At 34.8% G+C, this 21,551-nt stretch overlaps 2 protein-coding genes across 5 annotated transcripts in view; both read left to right on the forward strand.

Moving 5' to 3' along the window:
- On the forward strand, positions 1 to 15,549 carry provisionalck738836 (provisional gene CK738836). Of its 2 annotated transcripts, XM_087300682.1 has the most exons (6): positions 1 to 68; positions 148 to 258; positions 2,410 to 2,541; positions 2,706 to 2,816; positions 2,933 to 3,058; positions 14,943 to 15,549. In XM_087300682.1, the coding sequence occupies exons 1-6, from the start codon at positions 20 to 22 to the stop codon at positions 14,960 to 14,962; spliced, it is 549 nt and encodes a 182-aa protein (XP_087156808.1). In that variant the 5' UTR covers positions 1 to 19; the 3' UTR covers positions 14,963 to 15,549. The 2 variants fall into 2 exon arrangements, with proteins under 2 accessions (XP_087156808.1, XP_087156807.1); XM_087300681.1 differs by lacking the exon at positions 14,943 to 15,549 and having other exon boundaries at positions 2,933 to 3,589.
- The window catches only part of LOC147838728 (urokinase plasminogen activator surface receptor-like), an 18,128-nt gene continuing 6,821 nt past the window's right edge, over positions 10,245 to 21,551 (forward strand). Inside the window, exons 1-5 of one of the 3 annotated variants that reach the window (XM_087300679.1) lie at positions 10,245 to 10,317; positions 10,399 to 10,512; positions 14,296 to 14,427; positions 14,595 to 14,705; positions 14,816 to 15,549. In XM_087300679.1, coding sequence (XP_087156805.1) covers positions 10,269 to 10,317; positions 10,399 to 10,512; positions 14,296 to 14,427; positions 14,595 to 14,705; positions 14,816 to 15,003 — 594 coding nt within the window. In that variant the 5' untranslated portion in view covers positions 10,245 to 10,268 and the 3' untranslated portion in view covers positions 15,004 to 15,549. Of the gene's footprint in view, positions 10,318 to 10,398; positions 10,513 to 14,017; positions 14,276 to 14,295; positions 14,428 to 14,594; positions 14,706 to 14,815; positions 15,550 to 21,551 lie in introns of those variants that run through there. The other 2 variants (XM_087300678.1, XM_087300680.1) reach the window with 2 other exon arrangements.

Here is a 21,551-nt window from a genome sequence, read left to right on the forward strand (position 1 = left end):
ATTCTCCTCCTGATCAAAGATGGATCTGCAAATCTCACTCTTTCTTCTGCTCACATTTGTCACCGCAGGTACAGTACAAAGACAAATAATGTTTCTAATATTAATTAATACAAATACAGATCACTGATTTCTCTCTGTTTTATTTAGGACACTCTCTTAGCTGTTATAAGTGCACAGGTTCTTGTGCAGGTCAGACAGAAACAACATGTCCGACTGGAGCCTCCAGTTGTGAGAGTGCAACAGTGGTAACACAAATTAGTAAGTCCAATAATATGAATTTTACTGTTGTATTTGATTGATAAAGATGACTGCTGATGTAGCTGATGTAGTGATGTTTTTTGGAATAATTTATTATATCAGTTAACAATATTGTATTGTAAGTATTGTAAATGTACACTGCAAAAAATGTCCGTAAATAATTTCTGTATATTTATTTATATTTTAGAATTGCATTATGGGATCTACTTTTCTAATTTTTATGTAAAAAAATTACTTTTTTTCACATTTTTAATAGTTTGAAGTTATATATTGTTTGATTTGGTGTAAACTCAAAGTAAAAAAAAAAAGGAGTCTTAAATAGGTTTGAAAAGCTGTATACAGATGACATGGGTGTAGGCATGATGAGGCAGAGCAGGAAAGAAAAAGGAGGGTGAGCAACCGCCGTCTGTCAGCAATACATACTGACCTAAAATCAGAGCGAACACAAGAGGTTTCTATATTTTAAAAGTGCTTATTTCAAAATTTGAACTCGCATACCTAATTTGAAAGGACATAAAAGTCCTCGGGAACTCAAGCGTTTAAAATTGTCTGTCAGGTTTTGAATGGCGGTTCAATCCGCTGACTATCAGCTAATAGACGTGGCTTTCAAATACTTGAGTGTCCATATGAGTGCTGCTGTAAACCTGTAATGTAAACCTTAGAGCCATTTACGATTGCTAGTTAACAGTCCACCCATCAGTTACCAAATTGAAAGGATCAAAACGATTTTTTTCAACACATTTTTAAACAGTTTTAATAAGTCATTTCTAATAACTGATTTATCTTTGTCATGATGGCAGTAAATAATATTTGACTAGATATTTTTCAAGGCACTTCTGTACAGCTTAAAGTGACATTTAACGGCTTATTTAGGTTAATTAGGTTAACTAGGCAGGTTAGGGAATTAGGCAAGTTATTGTATAACGATGGTTTGTTCTGTAGACTATCGAGAAAAAGAACATTTGCTTAAAGGGGCTAATAGTTTTGTTTTTAAAATGGTGTTTAAAAAAATGTAAAACTGCTTTTATTTTAGACAAAATAAAACAAATAAGACTTTCTCTTGAATAAAAAATATTATCAGACATACTGTGAAAATTTCCTTGCTCTGTTAAACATAATTTGGGAAATATTTAAAAAATATTCAAAGGGGGGCTAACAATTCTGACTTCAACTGTATGCATGTATGTATGTATGTATGTATGTATGTATGTATGTATGTATGTATGTATATATATATATATATATATATATATATATATATATATATATATATTAGTACTGTCAAATTCAGCACAATAAAGCATGCAATTAATTTGATAAAAAAAAAATGTAATTATCGTGATTGGTTTTTTATTTCCTGTTGCGGACGACATGTGTTCATTATGTTCATCAAAAAATTGGATAAAACCAAGGAAGGACTTTAACATGGAAAGTTTTAGTATAAAACGATTAACGTAAACGTCATTGCGTCACCAGGGTATCCACGTTTCCTTCAGAGTTACATTTTTAATTTTTCAACTTAAACTGCAGTTTGGCAGTTTCACTTTCATTCGGCAACATATTGTTTATGCCCTAATAGAAAACTGAGATATTGAATGAAAATGTGAAGTAAGGACTGGTGGAAGAGTGTTGCTTTAATAGAATTTGATACCGCATGCCAAATAGAAAGAAAAAACCTGTCTGTGGTCCTTGAAATTAGGCTAATCAAAAATTATATATGTTATAAATGTATATATATATATATATATATATATATATATATATATATATATATATATATATATATATATATATATATATATATACCAGACTTCTGTATATTCTTAGTGTTTTAAATTATGGTACAAAAAAATGGTAATACGCTGCCAGTACTTTTTCTGTAATGTTACAGACTTAACACATTTTTAAATTTATTCATTAAACAATATATTGTTTCAAACTACTCAAATGTCAATAAAAGTCACTGCAGAGTTGACTTAACAACATCAACAGTTAAGAGAGTAGAGATCAAGGTCCCATAACTCAATTAATAATTTTAAATAAATGACAAAATATGGATATTTTTTTCAATGTACATTTAATTTTTTTTCTACCAGCCTGTCACAGTTTCTAAAAAAACACTGCTAAAATGCTGTTTTAAACTATTTGTAGGTGGAGTTACTTCTAAGATAAAGGCTAAAGATTGTTCTTATGGTTGTACAACTGGATCCATGAACTTCGGCATTTTAATGATGTCTACTGAGTGCTGTAGCAGTGACCGGTGTAACGTCCAAGACGCTCCAGGTATTATATACACTGACTGTGACCACATGACTGTCATTTTACTTTCAAAAAACACTCAATCCTAAAATAGAATAAAGAGTGTGGCTTTTCAGTTGAGCACTTACTTAATACAACAGTTAAAGAAGTTCAGAAAATAAACAGATACCTTCCTTTTTCTCCTGTAGATCCCAGCACTGGCACTTCCAATGGAAACACATGTTACTCTTGTGATGGGAACAGCTGCTTAAATGTACTGAAATGTTCAGGCAGTGAAGATCGCTGCATCAAAGCAACAGGTGAGAATCTGGGAAAAGAAGACATTCATTATATCAGTTTGAACATTTGACACAGATCACATACAGTCTCCCAGCATTCAGCTTTGATTCAGCTTTGTTTTCTTTCTGTTCACCAGGAACTGTTGGAGGACAGTCCATAGTCTTAAAAGGATGTGCCTCCAAATCTATTTGTGATGCCTCATCAGTCAGTAGTGTTCAGGGCATCTCCTGTTGTTCAGGGAATCTATGTAACGGAGCTAAAAGTGTCACTCAGAGCTTTCTGATCCTCGGTTTTCCTCTGATCGCCTTTATCCTGATGCTCTGAACACATTCAGTTTCTACAATCTGACATGCTCTAAACACAATACTGTATGTAGTGTAGCTTGATTTCTCTCTGGCTAAATCGCCTATTTCCTGTGGTCGTATGTAATAATTCTTGTCGTTTCTTATGTGAGTAACTGGCAAAAAAGCATCAAACTGCAACGGTTCATCATCAAGCGCTGAATATTGATAACAAGGTAAATGTTTTAGTCTTTAGACTTTTAACCGAAGAGACACTCTCCTTTGACAGATTAATATTAAAAATGTAAAAATAACAATAATTGCTATTCATTTTTAAATATAATAATCCACACTCAAACAAATATATTATAGTTTTTGTATTGTGATGTCTATCAATGTGTGTTTGATAAATACACAAGGCAAAACTTTAAATAATAAATCAATTTTAGCAATAGTTTGTAGTCAGTTTAAACAATGTCAACATACACATTAATAAACAAGTGTCTCTGGGACTCGTCTCTGATTTGATGATGTTGGATTTTAGTATTTCAGTAGGGGTGTAACGGATCACGGTTGGTCCGTATGGATCACAACCCACGGAACATGTAACCCACAGATTAATACATTTCTTTTACTAGTAGATTAATCCTAAATCTGTAACGATCACAAAGAGATCACCTCTTGCTTCATTCAAATCATATGTATGAAAGCATTTAGGCTTTTCTGTAAATATAGTGATGACAGAAGTTGTGGTATTGTATTTGAGATGTGGTGGGCTTCTTGTCAACACGGTGGTGCAGTTGTTAGGACAATTGCCTCACAGCAAAAAGGTCGCTGTTTCGAGCTTCTGCTGGGTCAGTTGGTATTTCTGTGTGGAGTTTGGATGTTCTCCCTGCGTTCGCGTGGTTTTCTTCCGGGTGCTCCGGTTTCCCCCACAGTCCAAAGACATGTGGTACAGGTGAATTGGGTAGGCTAAATTGTCAGTAGTGTATGTGTGTGAATGAGTGTGTGTGGATTTCCCAGAAATGGGTTGCAGCTGGAAGGGCATCCGCTGCAAAAAACATATGCTGGATAAGTCGACAGTTAATTCCGCTGTGGCGACCCCGGATTAACAAAGGGACTAAGCCGAAAAGAAAATGAATGAATGAATGTTTATTAAAAAACTATAAAAATCATAAGAAACACATAAATCATATGTAAAACACATAAATCAAGTAATCTTTGTTGCATTGTCTGCAATGAATCGCAAGTCAAAGTAAATTTAGACATCACTACTTTAATTTTTTATTTGTGTTTTATTAACTTTTTCTGATTGGGGGTTGGACACAGGACATAAAATAAGCTGTATTTAACTTTGAAAATAAGGAAAACAGTAATAATTTTTGTACTCTTACTAGGAAATGTGGTCAGTCAAACGCCTGATTTTCAACTGATTTTCAAATTTTACACACACACATGATTAAAATGAGAGCAAGGAAACAAGGCTGCTTAAGGGCCACGATTTGTCATTACATGTACTGAAGTCTTATTAGGGGAGCGAGGGCCTAAAGTAACTCAGGGTAGAAAGTAACACAGAGTTTTAAGGTTTTTGCTCAGGGTTAACCATGTTATGCTTCCGAGGCTTTCACCACAGTGTTGGAAGATGTCTTCCTGCCAATTATTGAAAAAGTTCGGAAAAATTTGGATGAGAAACACAGGAGAAACCATTTTTGCAACATAAAAGTATTTTGATTAAAGTCAATATTATTTTATCTGTGAAATCTGTGAAATTATGTTAGTGAAATCTTATATTGTTATCACCGTCTTCTAGGCTAAAATATGGAGCCATTTTAAAAGATATGAAACACACAGTGACTGTGAGCCAGTTTTAAGGAAAACATGACACAGCGGGGTTAGTTGCGACAGCGTGTTACAATTAAGCCACACACTATTGGACACTAATTAAACTAACTAAATATTTTATTGAATTTTGAGCATAATGTTAAAAACTTTTTAAATAAAATGTTTAATAGAGAATATTTTAATAGACAAAAATATATATTATTGCTAATACTACAAATAAATGCATTGTATAATAATGGATAACAATCCAAATAAATCCAAACGTGTTTATCCAATAAATTAATAAATAAATAAACTGAGCTAAAAAATAAATTGAGCCAAAAACTGAGGAAATATAGCTACTATTTAAAGTAAACTGGATTGAAATGAATTGTGTAAAATCCGCCTTTACAAGCACGTGTTACAACTAAACCCCTGTCTGTTCCAACTTGCCTTACAGGTGGGGTAAATAGTAACATTTATACTCCTGGCATTTAAGGCAACACTGCAAAGAAACCATAAGTCCGGCAATCATACACCCAGTGCTCATTTGTAGGAGAGGCTTGGGTTGTTGTTAGTAAAAAACAAATGGTTTGTCTAACCCCATTACTTTGTTCATTATTTGGCCAAAACAAAAAGTGTTACTTTGTGCCCCGCTCCCCCTTATTTAGCTCTGTAGGTGTATCCAGATTCTCATTCTATACCTGTAAATAACTAAAAACAAATCATCTTTGTTGAAATATTTACAGTTGCAGACCTTAAAAACGCATGCAAATGATAGACCTGTACTGTATTAAGGTTAAATGTTGCAGTGACACCACAAACCACATGTGTTCTGAACTGTAGTGCCTGGTCAACTATGATATTGATGTTTGGTTGATGTGATAATTGTGGATGTGATTGCCGTGGAGTAAATCTGTGGAGTTAGCCTTCTGGCAAACATTTCAATATAAATACATGCAGCGTTAAATACTACCAAACACAACAACAAGCTGTACATGTTCATTCTTGAAATAAATGTCAAATATGACGCATCCCTAATTTAAGTTCTAACAAATAGTGTGGGAACCCTGCACTAGTACATTCCTACTAACTGAAGGATTCCTGTGTAAACGACGTATAGTAACTGCTAAGATTTTTTAGCAAAACAGATTGTAAAAAACAACATGGTTCATAAAATATTGAAGAAATGTACTTCAAATGGAAGAAAAAAATAATAAAAGTGCACAACTTGTACACAAATTTATATGCAAATACAATAAATGTACATACACATATATACTAGAGCTGCACAATATATATATATATATATATATATATATATATATATATATATATATATGTGTGTGTGTGTGTGTGTGTGTGTGTGTGTTTGTGTAATATTAATATATAGTAATACGTATAGAAAATATTAATTAATCAGTTTTAACTTGTCTTGGCCTTCAATAAAACCAAAATTTAGGTAGGCTTTGTCATACTGTCTAATCTTTTTCTTCGCCTCTGAAGAATCACTGCATTTACGTTTCTCTGCCATTTTTGTTTTGATTTTGCCTTTACGACACGTTGACAAGCAGATTGCGCGAGTGAGCAAAATTTAAATAATTATTCAAAGTTATTTATTTTAATTATTTTCACTATTATGTTGGAATTTTAAGCATGTGTTTAGATTATTTTTAATTTTTTGGTACTTAAAAATACATATATAATAGTAGGGCTGCTCGATTTTGGGAAAAATCATAATCAAGATTATTTTGGTCATAATTGTAATCACGATTATTCAAAACCATTGCCAGTTAAAGTCAAAATTATTAGCGCTCATGAGATTTTTTTTATTTTTATAAATATTTCCCAAATTATGTTTAACAGAGCAAGGAATTTTAACAGTATTTCCTATAATATTTTTTCTTCTATTTGTTTTATTTTAGCTAGAATAAAGACAGGTTTAAATATTTTGAAACCAATTTAAGGTCAATATTATTAGCCCCCTTAAGCAATACATATTTTTGATTGTCTGCAGAATAAACTAATAAACTCTAATTAAGCCTTTGAACTGCACTCAAATTTAAATCTGAATGCTTGTATTTTGAAAAATATCTAGTAAAATATTATGTGCTGTCATTATAGCAAAGACAAAAAGAAATCAGTAATTAGAAATGAGATATCAAAACTATCATGTTCAGAAATAAGTTAATAAAATATTCTTTCCATGAAACAGAAATTGGGCAGGAAAAGGTTTGCTAATATTCAAGAGGGCTAACAGTACTGACTTCAACTGTATACATACAGTTATTTTCCACTCTGCAAAGGAAAGAGAAATAAATACAATAGAATAAAAATATGAAACAAACTGTGCTTTAAGCATCTTCACTGTAAGAAAAACACTTTAGCTACAGCAGTCCTTCAGTCAAGAGCAGCGAGGGCTTTCTCGTTATGTTTGTTTAATAATGATAAAAACAGGCGGCAGAAGAATTATAGCGCACTAGTCTCTTTAATGGTTTCTCTTTCACGTCTTTTGATCCTCAACTAGTTTGATTATTACACAAATGAGGGTTAATGTAAATAATCACTAAACACCACGTTTTGACACCTATTTGACCATTTAAGCGCTCACGTTAAGATGACTTTAGATGTCTGCGCTCCTCTGCTCGTCTCAGTGTGTGAATGAGAGTGAATGCTGACCGGCCGCATGCTTCTGACTGCGTGATCGTGCTACACACACACACACATAAGCACGCGCTCTTTCGCGCTTTTAAGAGCAACACGTGTACAACTGGAACATGGCAAAATATGATGCAATAATCATTTATCTCGATTAATGCTTTTTTATAATCGTTTGAAACCGAAATCTAAATTGGATTTACGATTAATTGCAAAGCCCTTTATAATAGTGGAGCATTTTTATGCCTTTTTCTACCTCAATACTTATCCTCTCCCGTGCCCCCCCCTGTGAACTCTGACCCCAGGTTGGGAACCACTGCCCTAGACGATCTTAATCCAGCATTTCTACGATTCTGTCAATCATATTTTCAACTTCAGGAGAGAAGAAAAGGCGGCTGCGAGTCTTTTCATTGTTTCACACACGTTGCTCAGCAGGCACGTGCACACATAGGGCTCAACCTGTGCAGTGCACATGCCCTTTTTAGTCTTGGATAGAAAGTGCCCTTCCAAAACGATAAAAAGTGCCCCCGCGACACCACCCTTTGGACAGTCTCTACACGGGCCTGTTGCTCAGTGAAATAGACACCACCAATTGATGTTGAATGAGTCACATACTGTATTTATAAGGTATAATTCACCTAAAAATGTCATTTTTTTCTTCATATAATGATGTTTTCGCGCCCGGGAAATCACATGTGACGTGTGCTGCTAACCGTAAGCTGTTACCACAGAGAGGGCGCGCGCGTCTACTTTAGTGAACAGAACCTGCATGTGCTCGTGCTGTGAACAGGTAATACAGTTGTTAATAATATTCAGTTTGTGGCACAGGGTGATCATTTGCGAGCAAATGAACAGCACTTAGCAGTCAAAATGAAACCGAAAGTGTGCACTTCATTTAAATGATCATATCACATTTTAGAGTTATGATTTCGACAAGCATTTGATGTTTTTTTTTTCATAGCGAACCGGTCTAATAATGTTGTCAATGACAGATTGCAAGCATATATCTCAAATTTAATAATTCAACATCAGGATTATTATAAGTAGAATAAAATTATTTATAAAAACCAGTAGACCTACACATAATATTATTATTGATGTTGTGCCATATGTTTGTTTTTACCATACCTTCATTTTACATCTACAGAATCGTAAGATAATCATGATCTTTATTTTAAGCAAAAAATTGCGATTCTCATTCTAGCCAGAATCGTGCAGCTCTAATATATATATATATATGTATACACACACATACACGTCATCATTGTTTATTTATATACATGTCATATTCTCATCGATGTTTTGAACTGCATAACGTCATTGCCCTCCATTGTGCAAAAGTGATTCTGATACTGATTCAGGGTTTAGAAGTTTTTATTCTGCATTTTTGGCAGAAGCCCTTTAAGATACAATCTTTCTTTTCAAGCATACATGGCCACATAGGTCTTTCAGAAAGAAGTTCAGGTTGATGCAGAGTTTGCAGGATGAAGGCTTTCTGTCAGCGGTAGATGCGTGCTTCACGTGAGTGCACGAGTGACATATCTATCTGCTTAATAGAAATTTAAATATGTTGACAGTTTGAGATACCTGTCGTAATTGAGTTACTTGACGGTCCGACGATATTTAATTGGATGAACATTTTTTAGTTTTATGCCTTATCTATATAAAAAATATATAAAAATACATATAAACACATGCAGATCATTTACTTTAATCAGTACTGTTGGAATGTGAAGAGACTTTTAACCAGCACAACAAAACGTGTTTCTGAAGACAATCACCTGCACCTTTAACTAGGTTAATTAGGTAGGTTACGGTAATTAGGCAACTTATTGTATAACGATTAAAAAATATATAGCTTAAAGGGGCTAATAATTTTGACCTTAAAAGTGTTTTTTAAAAATTCAAAACTTTTATTCTAGCCAAAATAAAAAAAATCAGACTTTCTCCAGAAGAAAAAATATTATTAGACCTACTGTGAAAATTTCCTTGCTCTGTTAAACATCATTTGGGAAATATTTAAAACAGAAAAAATAAATAAAATCAAAGGGGGGGCTAATAATTCTTCAACTGATTTATAAATATATTTATATATATATATATATATATATATATATATATATATATATATATATATATATATATATATATATATATATATATATATATATCCACAACTCTTGGACACTAATTAAACTAACAAAATATGTTATTGAATTTTGAGCGTAATGTTAAAAACTATATATTTATCGTTTTTTATATATTTCTATATAATGACATATTTCGTGTTTTAGAGTACGAAAGTTATCAATTTATTTTTTTGGGTTTAAATACAGATTCTTTGTAATTCCTAACAGCTATTTAACGTTTGCCACCAAATTAATAACTTATTCTCAGATTTCTGATTCTAGAACAGGGATGGGCAAACTTGATCCCCGAGGGCCGGTGTCCCTGCAGAGTCTTGTTCCAACACTAGTCAAAAACACCTGAACATGCTAATCAGTGGCTTCAAGATCACTAGAAATCTATAAGCAGGTGTGTTTAATTAGAGTTGGAGCTAAACTGTGCAGGACACCGGCCCTCCAGGACCGAGTTTGCCCACCCCTGTTCTAGAAGTTCAGTAAATTCTTGTAAAGACCCTCCCCTCTTTTGAAAAGTTGAATAACATGAGCTCTGCACAGATGCGTTACTTCATTCTCCTCCTGATCAAAGATGGATCTGCAAATCTCGCTCTTTCTTCTGCTCGCATTTGTCACCGCAGGTACAGTACAAAGACAACTAATGTTTCTAATGTTATTAATTTCAAATACAGATCACTGATGTCTCTGTTTCATCACTGAAGGATGCTCTCTCAGCTGTTATCAGTGTAAAGGAGCGTCTTGTGCAGATCAGACAGAAACAACATGTTCAATCGAAGCTTCCAACTGTCTGAGTACAACAATGGTAACACAAGTTGGTAAGTGCAATAATGCGCATGAATTTTTACTGTTGTATTTGATTGATGGAGATGCTGGTGTTATTTACTGCTGCTGCAGTGGAAATGTAAGTTCTTATAGAACTACTGTGTGTGCTCCTGGATGAATTTATTATTTCAGTTACAAAATATTGAAAATACACACAGCAAAAAAGATCAGTAAATTATTTCTGTATGTTTATTTATGCTTTTGAATTGCATTATGGTACCTTGATCTCTCTCTCTAATAACTTCTGATGTGTAAAAAAGGACTTTTATTGATATTTTTAATAGTTTGAGCCTGAGGTTATATACTGTTTGAGTTGGTGTTGTAAGAAGAAATGATAAGGCGGTTTATTCAGCATAGCAGTACATGGCAGTTCCTTGGGAACATTCTAAACTCAAACCTTTCATACTGTTTAAGTTTTCTAAACGATCCCCCTCTTTCAGCAGGTTTCCACAAGTTTCACAAAGTCATTGCACCTTTAAAAAAATTCAGTTTGTCCTCGGGGAATTAGCAGTGCTATGTAGGAACTTGGAGGATTTCGTCCGATCCAAGCATCTGAAAGAGTATACATGAGTCACCATGACAGCCCGCCTCTGTGGAGAGTGTGCCCAGCTAATGCTGAACTGTCTGAGAGAGTTCGACAGGAAAATAGTGGTCCCCCTGAAACCCTTACAGAGGCTCCTGGGGCTGCTGTCATGCCGTTCAGATTACACCATACAAGTCCACTTCAGCGCTGGCTTCATGATCGAGTCCCAAGACGTGCATGGCGCACGGGCACACACCGGGTGACTGTCACTGCCGCGCCATCAGCTTTGGAACGACCCCACTTTCCTACAGGCCGGAGTGCTTCTAGGACAGGCGTCCAGATATATTGTCATTTCAACAGATGCTTCTAGCACAGGCTGGGGGCCATGTGTTGCGGGCATGCAGCTGCGTGTCTGTGGAGAGGAACCAAGTTGGATTGGCATATCAATTGCCTAGAGCTGTTGGCAGTGTTTCTCACTCTCTGCCGTTTTTCACTAGTGCTGAAGCACCAACACCAGTGGTGTAGTCCTTGGTTTACGCACGTATACTCAGTATGCCTACTTTTTTCCATGAGCTGTTTGGGTATTATGACTTCTGAGTATCATACCCTCTGTATACTCATTTGTTTTGGTGATTAGACTTCCCTAATTTTTGTGTACTGAGTTTGAGTATTTGAGTTTTTCAAAAATTATAAAACAGCATGGGCGCTTTAGCCCATATTTCCATTCAGCCCCCTCTGAAACGTTTGCAATTACCTTATGAACTACTAAATGATCGCCTCAGTCCCCTTTAATATCAAAACGGCGGCAAAATCCCGCTCTTCTGTTTTTAACTCGTTTTTCAGTTAGTCAGCAAACCACTGCTGTGAAGACCGTGAGCACAAGGTGTGTTTATCAATAGATTGTTAGAATGTCGGGGCGAAGCAGTGGCGCAGTAGGTAGTGCTGTTGCCTCACAGCAAGAGGGTCGCTGAGTCGAGCCTCGGCTCAGTTGGCGTTTCTGTGTGGAGTTTGCATGTTCTCCCTGTGTTCGTGTGAGTTTCCTCCGGGTGCTCCGGTTTCCCCCACAGTCCAAAGACACGTGGTACAGGTGAATTGAGTAGGCTAAATTGTCCGTAGTGTATGAGTGTGTGTGTGTGGATGTTTCCCAGAGATGGGTTGCGGCTGGAAGGGCATCCGCTGCGTAAAAACTTGCTGGATAAGTTGGCGGTTCATTCCGCTGTGGCGACCCCGGATTAATAAAGGGACTAAGCCGACAAGAAAATGAATGAATGAATGTTAGAATGTTTGCAAATTTGCAGTTCTTTGCTATAGGAACACTTGTTTCCTCTGCACTCCCCTCATCATCACAGCTGTTTCCTCCAGTGAAAATGTAACTCTTAACAGACATGTTGCTGTTTATTTTACAATTAACAATGAAAATAAAACACAGTGCATGTGGCATTAACTATATTATACATTCATGCACAAAATTAAACACAGTGACAGAACCACATAATGAATGTTCATTTTAACTGCATTTCTGAGTGACATCAGTGTGAAACATCATGTGTTGTATCGTATTAAAATTATTTCCTATTATGACTTATATTACGATAGTGAGTAAATAGCCTGTAAGTTTTTAATATGTTTATATTTATGCCACTGTGAGTTTAAAAAGTTGCCGTTTTATTTAACACATAGAAAAAAAATGTTGAAGAAGTTCGCTTTGCTTTTGTTTTCTAGATTAAAAAAATATATACATATATAAATAGGCTCATGTACATTTAAATACAGCTCAGTATACTCAGCCAATCTCCAGGGCTGCTGGGGTCTATTATCTTTGAATTGGGATTAAAATGAATTAATATGTTTAAATATTTTTCTTTTTTAAATTGATAGTTCACTCTATTCACTCACTTTATTCTGTGGAACACAAAAAAAAGATATTTTGAAGAAAGCTGGACAACTGTGACCAATGACTCCCATAGTATTTGTTTACTTGTTTTTTATTTTGTGAAAGTCAATAGTTACAGGTAACTGATGTTTAATATATATATATATATATATATATATATATATATATATATATATATATATATATATATATATATATATATATATATATATATATTGAATTAAAGATACATTGTCGTTTCTTTGCCTACTTTTTAAATTTGGATTGGGTAGGTAATAGTACACCACCTTTTTTTAGGACTACATCACTGGACATCACGTGCTGGTCAGGACGGACAGCATGGCAGCAGTAGCGAATATCAACTGTATGGGGGGTATCCTCTCTCACCGCATGTCTCAGCTTGCTTGTGGTCTGCTACTCTGGAGTAATGCATGGCTAAAATCGCTGCGTCCTATTCATATTCCGGGTGAGCTCAAGCATGCAGCCGACGCACTCACACAGCAGCCTTTACGTACAGGAGGGTGATGACTACACTCCGAGTCTGTACAGCTGATATGGGCTCACTTCAGGGAAGCCCAGATCGATCTGTTTGCTTCGCCTGAGAATGCTTATTGCCAGTGTTTTTTTTTCCTGACGAGTGCTCCCTCGGCACGGATACACTGACACACAGCTGGCCTCGGGGCATGGCAAATATGCGTTTCCCCCAATGAGTTACTGTCCAAGGCCAGGAAGGACGAGGAGCAGGTTTTGCTAGTTGCGCCTCTCTGGCCCAACCTGACCTGGATATCAGCATATTCCCCCTGGCAGATCGCTTAGGCTCTAGTCCACCCTCTACGAGAAAACGCCCAAACTTGCCAGATCAGTGTTGTGCTTTCTTATCTATGTTAGAAAAGGATATTGTGAAGCGAATTTCAATTCACAAATAAAGCATGTTTGACACACAAATGAAGCGAGTGAACTCAAAATGTTCATGCGTCTATTTACGCAGTTATCGCGCATTTTATTTGAGTGTGCCGTGTCTGGTGTGTACAGCATTACAGTGTACAGTATAAAAACCTGGTAATAAACTGCCAGTACTTTTTCTGTAATGTTACAAACTTAATAAATGTGTCGTGCAAATCATTCATCGATATATTGTTTCTAGTAAAATGTCAATAAAAGTCACTGCAGAGTTGAATTTACAACATCAAAAGTCAAGAGAGAAGAGATCAAGGCCCCATAACTGTAAATAAATGGGTGTGGATATTTTTGACTGTAAATTTATTTTATTTTCTACCAGTCTGTCACAGTTTCTAAAAAGCACTGCTAAAATGCTGTTTTAAATTAACTGATCATCTCTGTATCATTCTTGATTTTTAGGTGAACATGGAACTGAAGGGAAGACTAAAGATTGTGCTGCTGTTTGTGTAACTGGGTCCTTTAACTTCGGCTATTACAGGATGTCTTATGAGTGCTGTAGCACTGACCGATGTAATGTTCAAGATGCTCCAGGTATTATACATCACTGACTGTCTCCTCAATAAGTAAACACTCATTTGCACTTTCTAAAGACACTCAATCATAAAATAAAGAGTGTGTCTTTTCAGTTGAGCACTTATTTAATACAACAGTTAAAGGAGTTCAGAAAATAAACAGACCTTTCTTTTCTCCAACTGTAGATCCCAGCACTTTCACTCCCAATGGAAACACATGTTACTCTTGTGATGACAACAGCTGCTTAAATGTATGGAAATGTTTAGGCAGTGAAGATCGCTGCATTACAGCAAAACGTGAGAATCTGGACAAAAGTCATTAAATCAGTTTGAGCATTTGACACAGATCACATACAGTCTCCCAGCATTCAGCTTTGATTCAGCTTTGTTTTCTGTCTGTTTTCCAGGAACATTTGGAGGACAGTCCATAGTCGTAAAAGGATGTGCCTCCAAATCTATTTGTGATGCCTCATCGGACAGTAGTATTCAGCAAATCTCCTGTTGTTCAGGGAATCTGTGTAATGGAGCTAAAAGTGTCACTCAGAGCTTCCTGATCCTCTGTTTTCCTCTGATCGGCTTCATCTTGATGCTCTGAAGACATTCAGTTTCTACAATCTGACATGCTCTAAACACAATACTGTATGAAGTGTAGCTTGATTTCTCTCTGCAGCATCTCTGATTAGATTTATTTACATATACAGTATATCTTCAATGTGACATTCTGAGGTAACATTTTATGTTATGAAGTGCTAAATCAGCTTTTTTTCTGTGGTCGTATGTAATAATTCTTGTCATTTCTTATGTGAGTAACTGGCAAAAGAGCAACAAAATGCAAATGTTAATCATAAAGCACTGAATATTGATAACGAGGTAAATGTTTTAGTCTTTAGACTTTTAACCGAAGAGACACTCTCCTTTGACACATGAATATTAAAAATGTAAAAATAACTATAATATTGCTATTCATTTTTAAATATAATAATCCACACTCAAACAAATATAGTTTTTATATTGTGATGTCTATCAATGTGTGTTTGATAAATACACAAGGCAAAACTTTAAAGAATAAATCAATTTAGGCAATGGTTTGTAGTCAGTTTAAACAATGTCAACATACACATTAATAAACAAGTGTCTCTGGGACTCGTCTCTGATTTGATGATGTTCGATTTTAGCAATGAAATTCAGTAGGGGTGTAACGGATAACAGATCTCAGGTATCTTTAGATCACAGTTCTTCTCTAAAGAAAATGTTACTTCACCCTGTTTAGAGCGTCATTATGGGCATTTTACGTTATAACTAACATGGTTCCAGCGATGGATCTGCGACAGATAAACTATGCGTTTTGGGAAACAATCGTCACTACATTGTTCTTTTCCAAAACGATGCATCGTACCATGACAGTACAGCCGCGAGTTACGTCGTTGTTTGGGAAACACACCCCTGATCTGTAATAATCTTTTTAAACCTAATATATGTTTGTTTAAATACCAGAGTTAAATATCCATTCACTAATAATAACTTCAAATGTAAATTTTCTGGTGGATAATTAATATCTTTGCTTCGGATTTGTCATCATACACCCCTCTCTTGTTTATTTTTGCATTGCAAGACTGCTATAACAATTACTTTTATTTATTTATTTGTACAAATAAGAATGAAATTATGCTTTTTGTTTCACCTATAAAAATGTCCAAACTTCATTATTTCATGCATTTTTCTGCACAAAGTTCACAATGTCTGAAATCTGAGACGTGCGCCAATTTCAGTGCTGAGAACAGGAGGTCTGAAAGCCTGTCCTGACATGTTGTGGGAAAACTAAAATGTTGTGCTGTTTTTGTTTATCTAGTATTTCAGGCAAATGCGATGCCCACAAAACGAATAAATGCATTGAAATGTTCTTATTTATAGTTGTGTGCAGCTGTGCTGATTGCAGCAATAATGAATTACAAAACTCAAAAGATATAGTTGAAAAAGCATTTAAAAACAAAGTGTAGCACTGACTGACTGAGGGGGATCTATTGTAATTTGTTGCTAACTGTAATTCCCACTGTTTTCCAGCTGATGGCGATTGCCCTTGTTTTGTCTCCTCTTTTAACTTCTGCGAAGTTGCAAAAACAGACAAACCTGCCACACTGCCGTTTTTCCTGGGAGTCTCCCGTATTTCAGACTCATCTCCCGTATTGTTCTATCTCCCGGAAAACTCCCGGAGGCAAAGACACAGAATTTAAGGACAACTGCCTCTGCATCAGTCTCCCTTGATGTGTTTGATTACGCACAGGCAAGCACCCAGTTCAGGTCGACACAGATAAGGCAAGTAAGGCAGATAGGAGTTTTTGTTTATTTGTCAAATAAATAAATGAATAATTTATCCTATATGCTCGTTGTGCAAGTTCATTATTAAAATATGAATGAAAAAAAGCTATTAGAAAGTCTGCTAATTAAATGACAGTCAATAACAGGTTATGACGGAATTTTTACAACCCTCTCCGTCAAAATGATGGACAATGAGAAAGTCTGGTCAGCATGTACAATAATATAAATTGTTTTGATTGATGGCGGCTGATTATGCAAAAATCACTTTTATAAGGAGTTTAAACAGTTGTATGACAACAGTCTGTGAAAATAACCAGCTTCTAATTGTAAAAAAATAAATAAATTTTATATTTTATAATCACCTCATATAAAAATAGAAACACTGCAGAAACACTTTGACATTCTCCTTTTGTATGTGTCATCACAGATGGTAAAGCCCCGCCCATTAGTGATAATCTTTTTGAATCTGCCACTATGCTGATGCACGGGCATTTGTAGCTCCTCCTTCTTGTGAAAAGAGCACAATTTCTTTTAAATTTAAAACGACAGTCACCAAAATGGCACAATTAGGATCAAAGCCTAAAAGGGGCAGTTTCAAAGAGTTATAAAACATTATTAGTGTGGTATTTTGAGCTAATACACACTCTAGGAACATCAGAGACTTATTTTACATCTTGTAAAAAGGGCCATAATAGTTCCTCTTTAAAAACGGTAAAAATATATATGCTATTAATATCAAGGAGTTTACTGTGTGGATTTTTAGTGTTTCAGCTGTGCTTTTATTATTCAGCAAAACATTTTTATTTGTTAAAAAAACACATGTTTCTTTATTCACACAAACCACTTTATTATTTTCAATTATGACTTATTTGAACCATTATCAAGTAATTCCTATATTAAATATTTAATTTATTAATAATGATGGATTTTAAAAAAGTAAACAGACTATGAATACATGTATTCTATTAATCCTAATATGCCTTTAAGAAACAGCCCAGAACAAAACTGAATTAGAAGCTGGAGCAGTTACCTGTATAACCCACAAGAGGGAGCTGTTAGCGCAGGTCTTCTCTCTTGTCAAAGAGATCACTGATCTTACAGCAAACATCCTGGTAAAAAAAATATATCAAATCAAATCAAACATTGCCTTGGAAAGTGTCATGTAACATTATCAGGCAATTCAACAACACTGTTTGAATTACATACATGAAACACATACACTTATACAAATGTTAAAAGGACTGACTGTACAAGTATATGCATCAACTATAAAGAAGTAAAAGTATTAAAGAGGCCATAGAATGCATTGATACATTATATTTAACTTGTTCTGTGTTATCTGCACAAAAGGTACACTGTAAAGAAAATGACCTTAAATTCAAAGTAAATTACTGGCTAATAATTGCATTACTTTCACAGTAAAATACTGTATGTAGGTTCACAACTATGTACTGTGAGGTAGTTCACAGTGGTTTACTGTGATTTTGTTACATAAAATTTCTTTGAAATTACAGCATATAGTGCAACTTCACAGTAGATAGTAAAGCCCATTACTGTGATTTTACAGTATTATCTTGCAGAATTAAATATATTTTACTGTGAAGCAGGCTTTCCTCGGCTAGTCATTCTGACATTTACCCTGACTTTGAAATCATTTTGGCTGTTTAACAGTGTTTGGTTTTATGAATCAATTACTTTTGTTCCAGTTTATTTGTTTATTTTTATTTGGCTAAACACAAAATTTTGTGTTTTTGTTCATTAAAAATTATTTAATATTTCCACATTAACCTTATAAATTGAAATAGATGCGGTGCATGCAAAAATGAAAATTTACTGACATTCATGACATTTCAAAACAGAATGAGTTATTTTTGAAGATGTAGCCAATTTTTAAAATTTATTTTTTATTTTTTGGGGGGGTGGGGGGGTGGGGGGTCCTCAATAACATTCTGTTATTTCTAAATATCAAAAAACTGCCAATACTAGCATAAACGTTAATTTGTATTAATACCTATGCTCAATAAAATAAAAAGAGTGTGAATTCCTAACTAAAATGCAAAATATATAGCCCTTTCTACAGTAATTTGCTGTAATCATGCTCATTTGATTAATTTCACAGTAAAATTCTGAATACCGCACATTACTGTGAATATTTACAATTAAATCCTGTAAAGTAATACTAATGTAATTTACTTTGAAAAAATTACAGTAACATGTTGTGAAAAATCTGGATTTTTTGTACAGTGATTTGTAAGTGATTTAAGTGCAAAAAAAACTCCAGAAAATGTTTCACAAGGTCACTTAGAGCCCTATAATTTCCCTCTAGAACGGAAAGCTGTTTTTACCATATTTGGAAAGGTCATGAATAATAATGAGCTCTGCTTTCATAGACTGCCCTATATTGCTCTGGCTTCGGCGATTCATATCTTCAATACTCAGTGATGTACTCTGAAATACATGTAAATACATGTTTGTATTTACATCAGTTTGAGCATTTGATCAAGATCACATACAGTCTCCCAGCATTCAGCTTTGATTCAGCTTTGTTTTCTGTCTGTTTTCCAGGAACATTTGGAGGACAGTCCATAGTCGTAAAAGGATGTGCCTCCAAATCTATTTGTGATGCCTCATCGGACAGTAGTATTCAGCAAATCTCCTGTTGTTCAGGGAATCTGTGTAATGGAGCTAAAAGTGTCACTCAGAGCTTCCTGATCCTCTGTTTTCCTCTGATCGCCTTTATCCTGATGATCTGAAGACATTCAGTTTCTACAATCTGACATGCTCTAAACACAATACTGTATGAAGTGTAGCTTGATTTCTCTCTGCAGCATCTCTGATTAGATTTATTTACATATACAGTATATCTTCAATGTGACATTCTGAGGTAACATTTTATGTTATGAAGTGCTAAATCAGCTTTTTTTCTGTGGTCGTATGTAATAATTCTTGTCATTTCTTATGTGAGTAACTGGCAAAAGAGCAACAAAATGCAAATGTTAATCATAAAGCACTGAATATTGATAACGAGGTAAATGTTTTAGTCTTTAGACTTTTAACCGAAGAGACACTCTCCTTTGACACATGAATATTAAAAATGTAAAAATAACTATAATATTGCTATTCATTTTTAAATATAATAATCCACACTCAAACAAATATAGTTTTTATATTGTGATGTCTATCAATGTGTGTTTGATAAATACACAAGGCAAAACTTTAAAGAATAAATCAATTTAGGCAATGGTTTGTAGTCAGTTTAAACAATGTCAACATACACATTAATAAACAAGTGTCTCTGGGACTCGTCTCTGATTTGATGATGTTCGATTTTAGCAATGAAATTCAGTAGGGGTGTAACGGATAACAGATCTCAGGTATCTTTAGATCACAGTTCTTCTCTAAAGAAAATGTTACTTCACCCTGTTTAGAGCGTCATTATGGGCATTTTACGTTATAACTAACATGGTTCCAGCGATGGATCTGCGACAGATAAACTATGCGTTTTGGGAAACAATCGTCACTACATTGTTCTTTTCCAAAACGATGCATCGTACCATGACAGTACAGCCGCGAGTTACGTCGTTGTTTGGGAAACACACCCCTGATCTGTAATAATCTTTTTAAACCTAATATATGTTTGTTTAAATACCAGAGTTAAATATCCATTCACTAATAATAACTTCAAATGTAAATTTTCTGGTGGATAATTAATATCTTTGCTTCGGATTTGTCATCATACACCCCTCTCTTGTTTATTTTTGCATTGCAAGACTGCTATAACAATTACTTTTATTTATTTATTTGTACAAATAAGAATGAAATTATGCTTTTTGTTTCACCTATAAAAATGTCCAAACTTCATTATTTCATGCATTTTTCTGCACAAAGTTCACAATGTCTGAAATCTGAGACGTGCGCCAATTTCAGTGCTGAGAACAGGAGGTCTGAAAGCCTGTCCTGACATGTTGTGGGAAAACTAAAATGTTGTGCTGTTTTTGTTTATCTAGTATTTCAGGCAAATGCGATGCCCACAAAACGAATAAATGCATTGAAATGTTCTTATTTATAGTTGTGTGCAGCTGTGCTGATTGCAGCAATAATGAATTACAAAACTCAAAAGATATAGTTGAAAAAGCATTTAAAAACAAAGTGTAGCACTGACTGACTGAGGGGGATCTATTGTAATTTGTTGCTAACTGTAATTCCCACTGTTTTCCAGCTGATGGCGATTGCCCTTGTTTTGTCTCCTCTTTTAACTTCTGCGAAGTTGCAAAAACAGACAAACCTGCCACACTGCCGTTTTTCCTGGGAGTCTCCCGTATTTCAGACTCATCTCCCGTATTGTTCTATCTCCCGGAAAACTCCCGGAGGCAAAGACACAGAATTTAAGGACAACTGCCTCTGCATCAGTCTCCCTTGATGTGTTTGATTACGCACAGGCAAGCACCCAGTTCAGGTCGACACAGATAAGGCAAGTAAGGCAGATAGGAGTTTTTGTTTATTTGTCAAATAAATAAATGAATAATTTATCCTATATGCTCGTTGTGCAAGTTCATTATTAAAATATGAATGAAAAAAAGCTATTAGAAAGTCTGCTAATTAAATGACAGTCAATAACAGGTTATGACGGAATTTTTACAACCCTCTCCGTCAAAATGATGGACAATGAGAAAGTCTGGTCAGCATGTACAATAATATAAATTGTTTTGATTGATGGCGGCTGATTATGCAAAAATCACTTTTATAAGGAGTTTAAACAGTTGTATGACAACAGTCTGTGAAAATAACCAGCTTCTAATTGTAAAAAAATAAATAAATTTTATATTT

Source organism: Danio rerio, chromosome 21, assembly GCF_052040795.2.
Source record: "Danio rerio strain M-AB ecotype USA chromosome 21, GRCz13ab, whole genome shotgun sequence".
Lineage (NCBI taxonomy): Eukaryota > Metazoa > Chordata > Actinopteri > Cypriniformes > Danionidae > Danio > Danio rerio.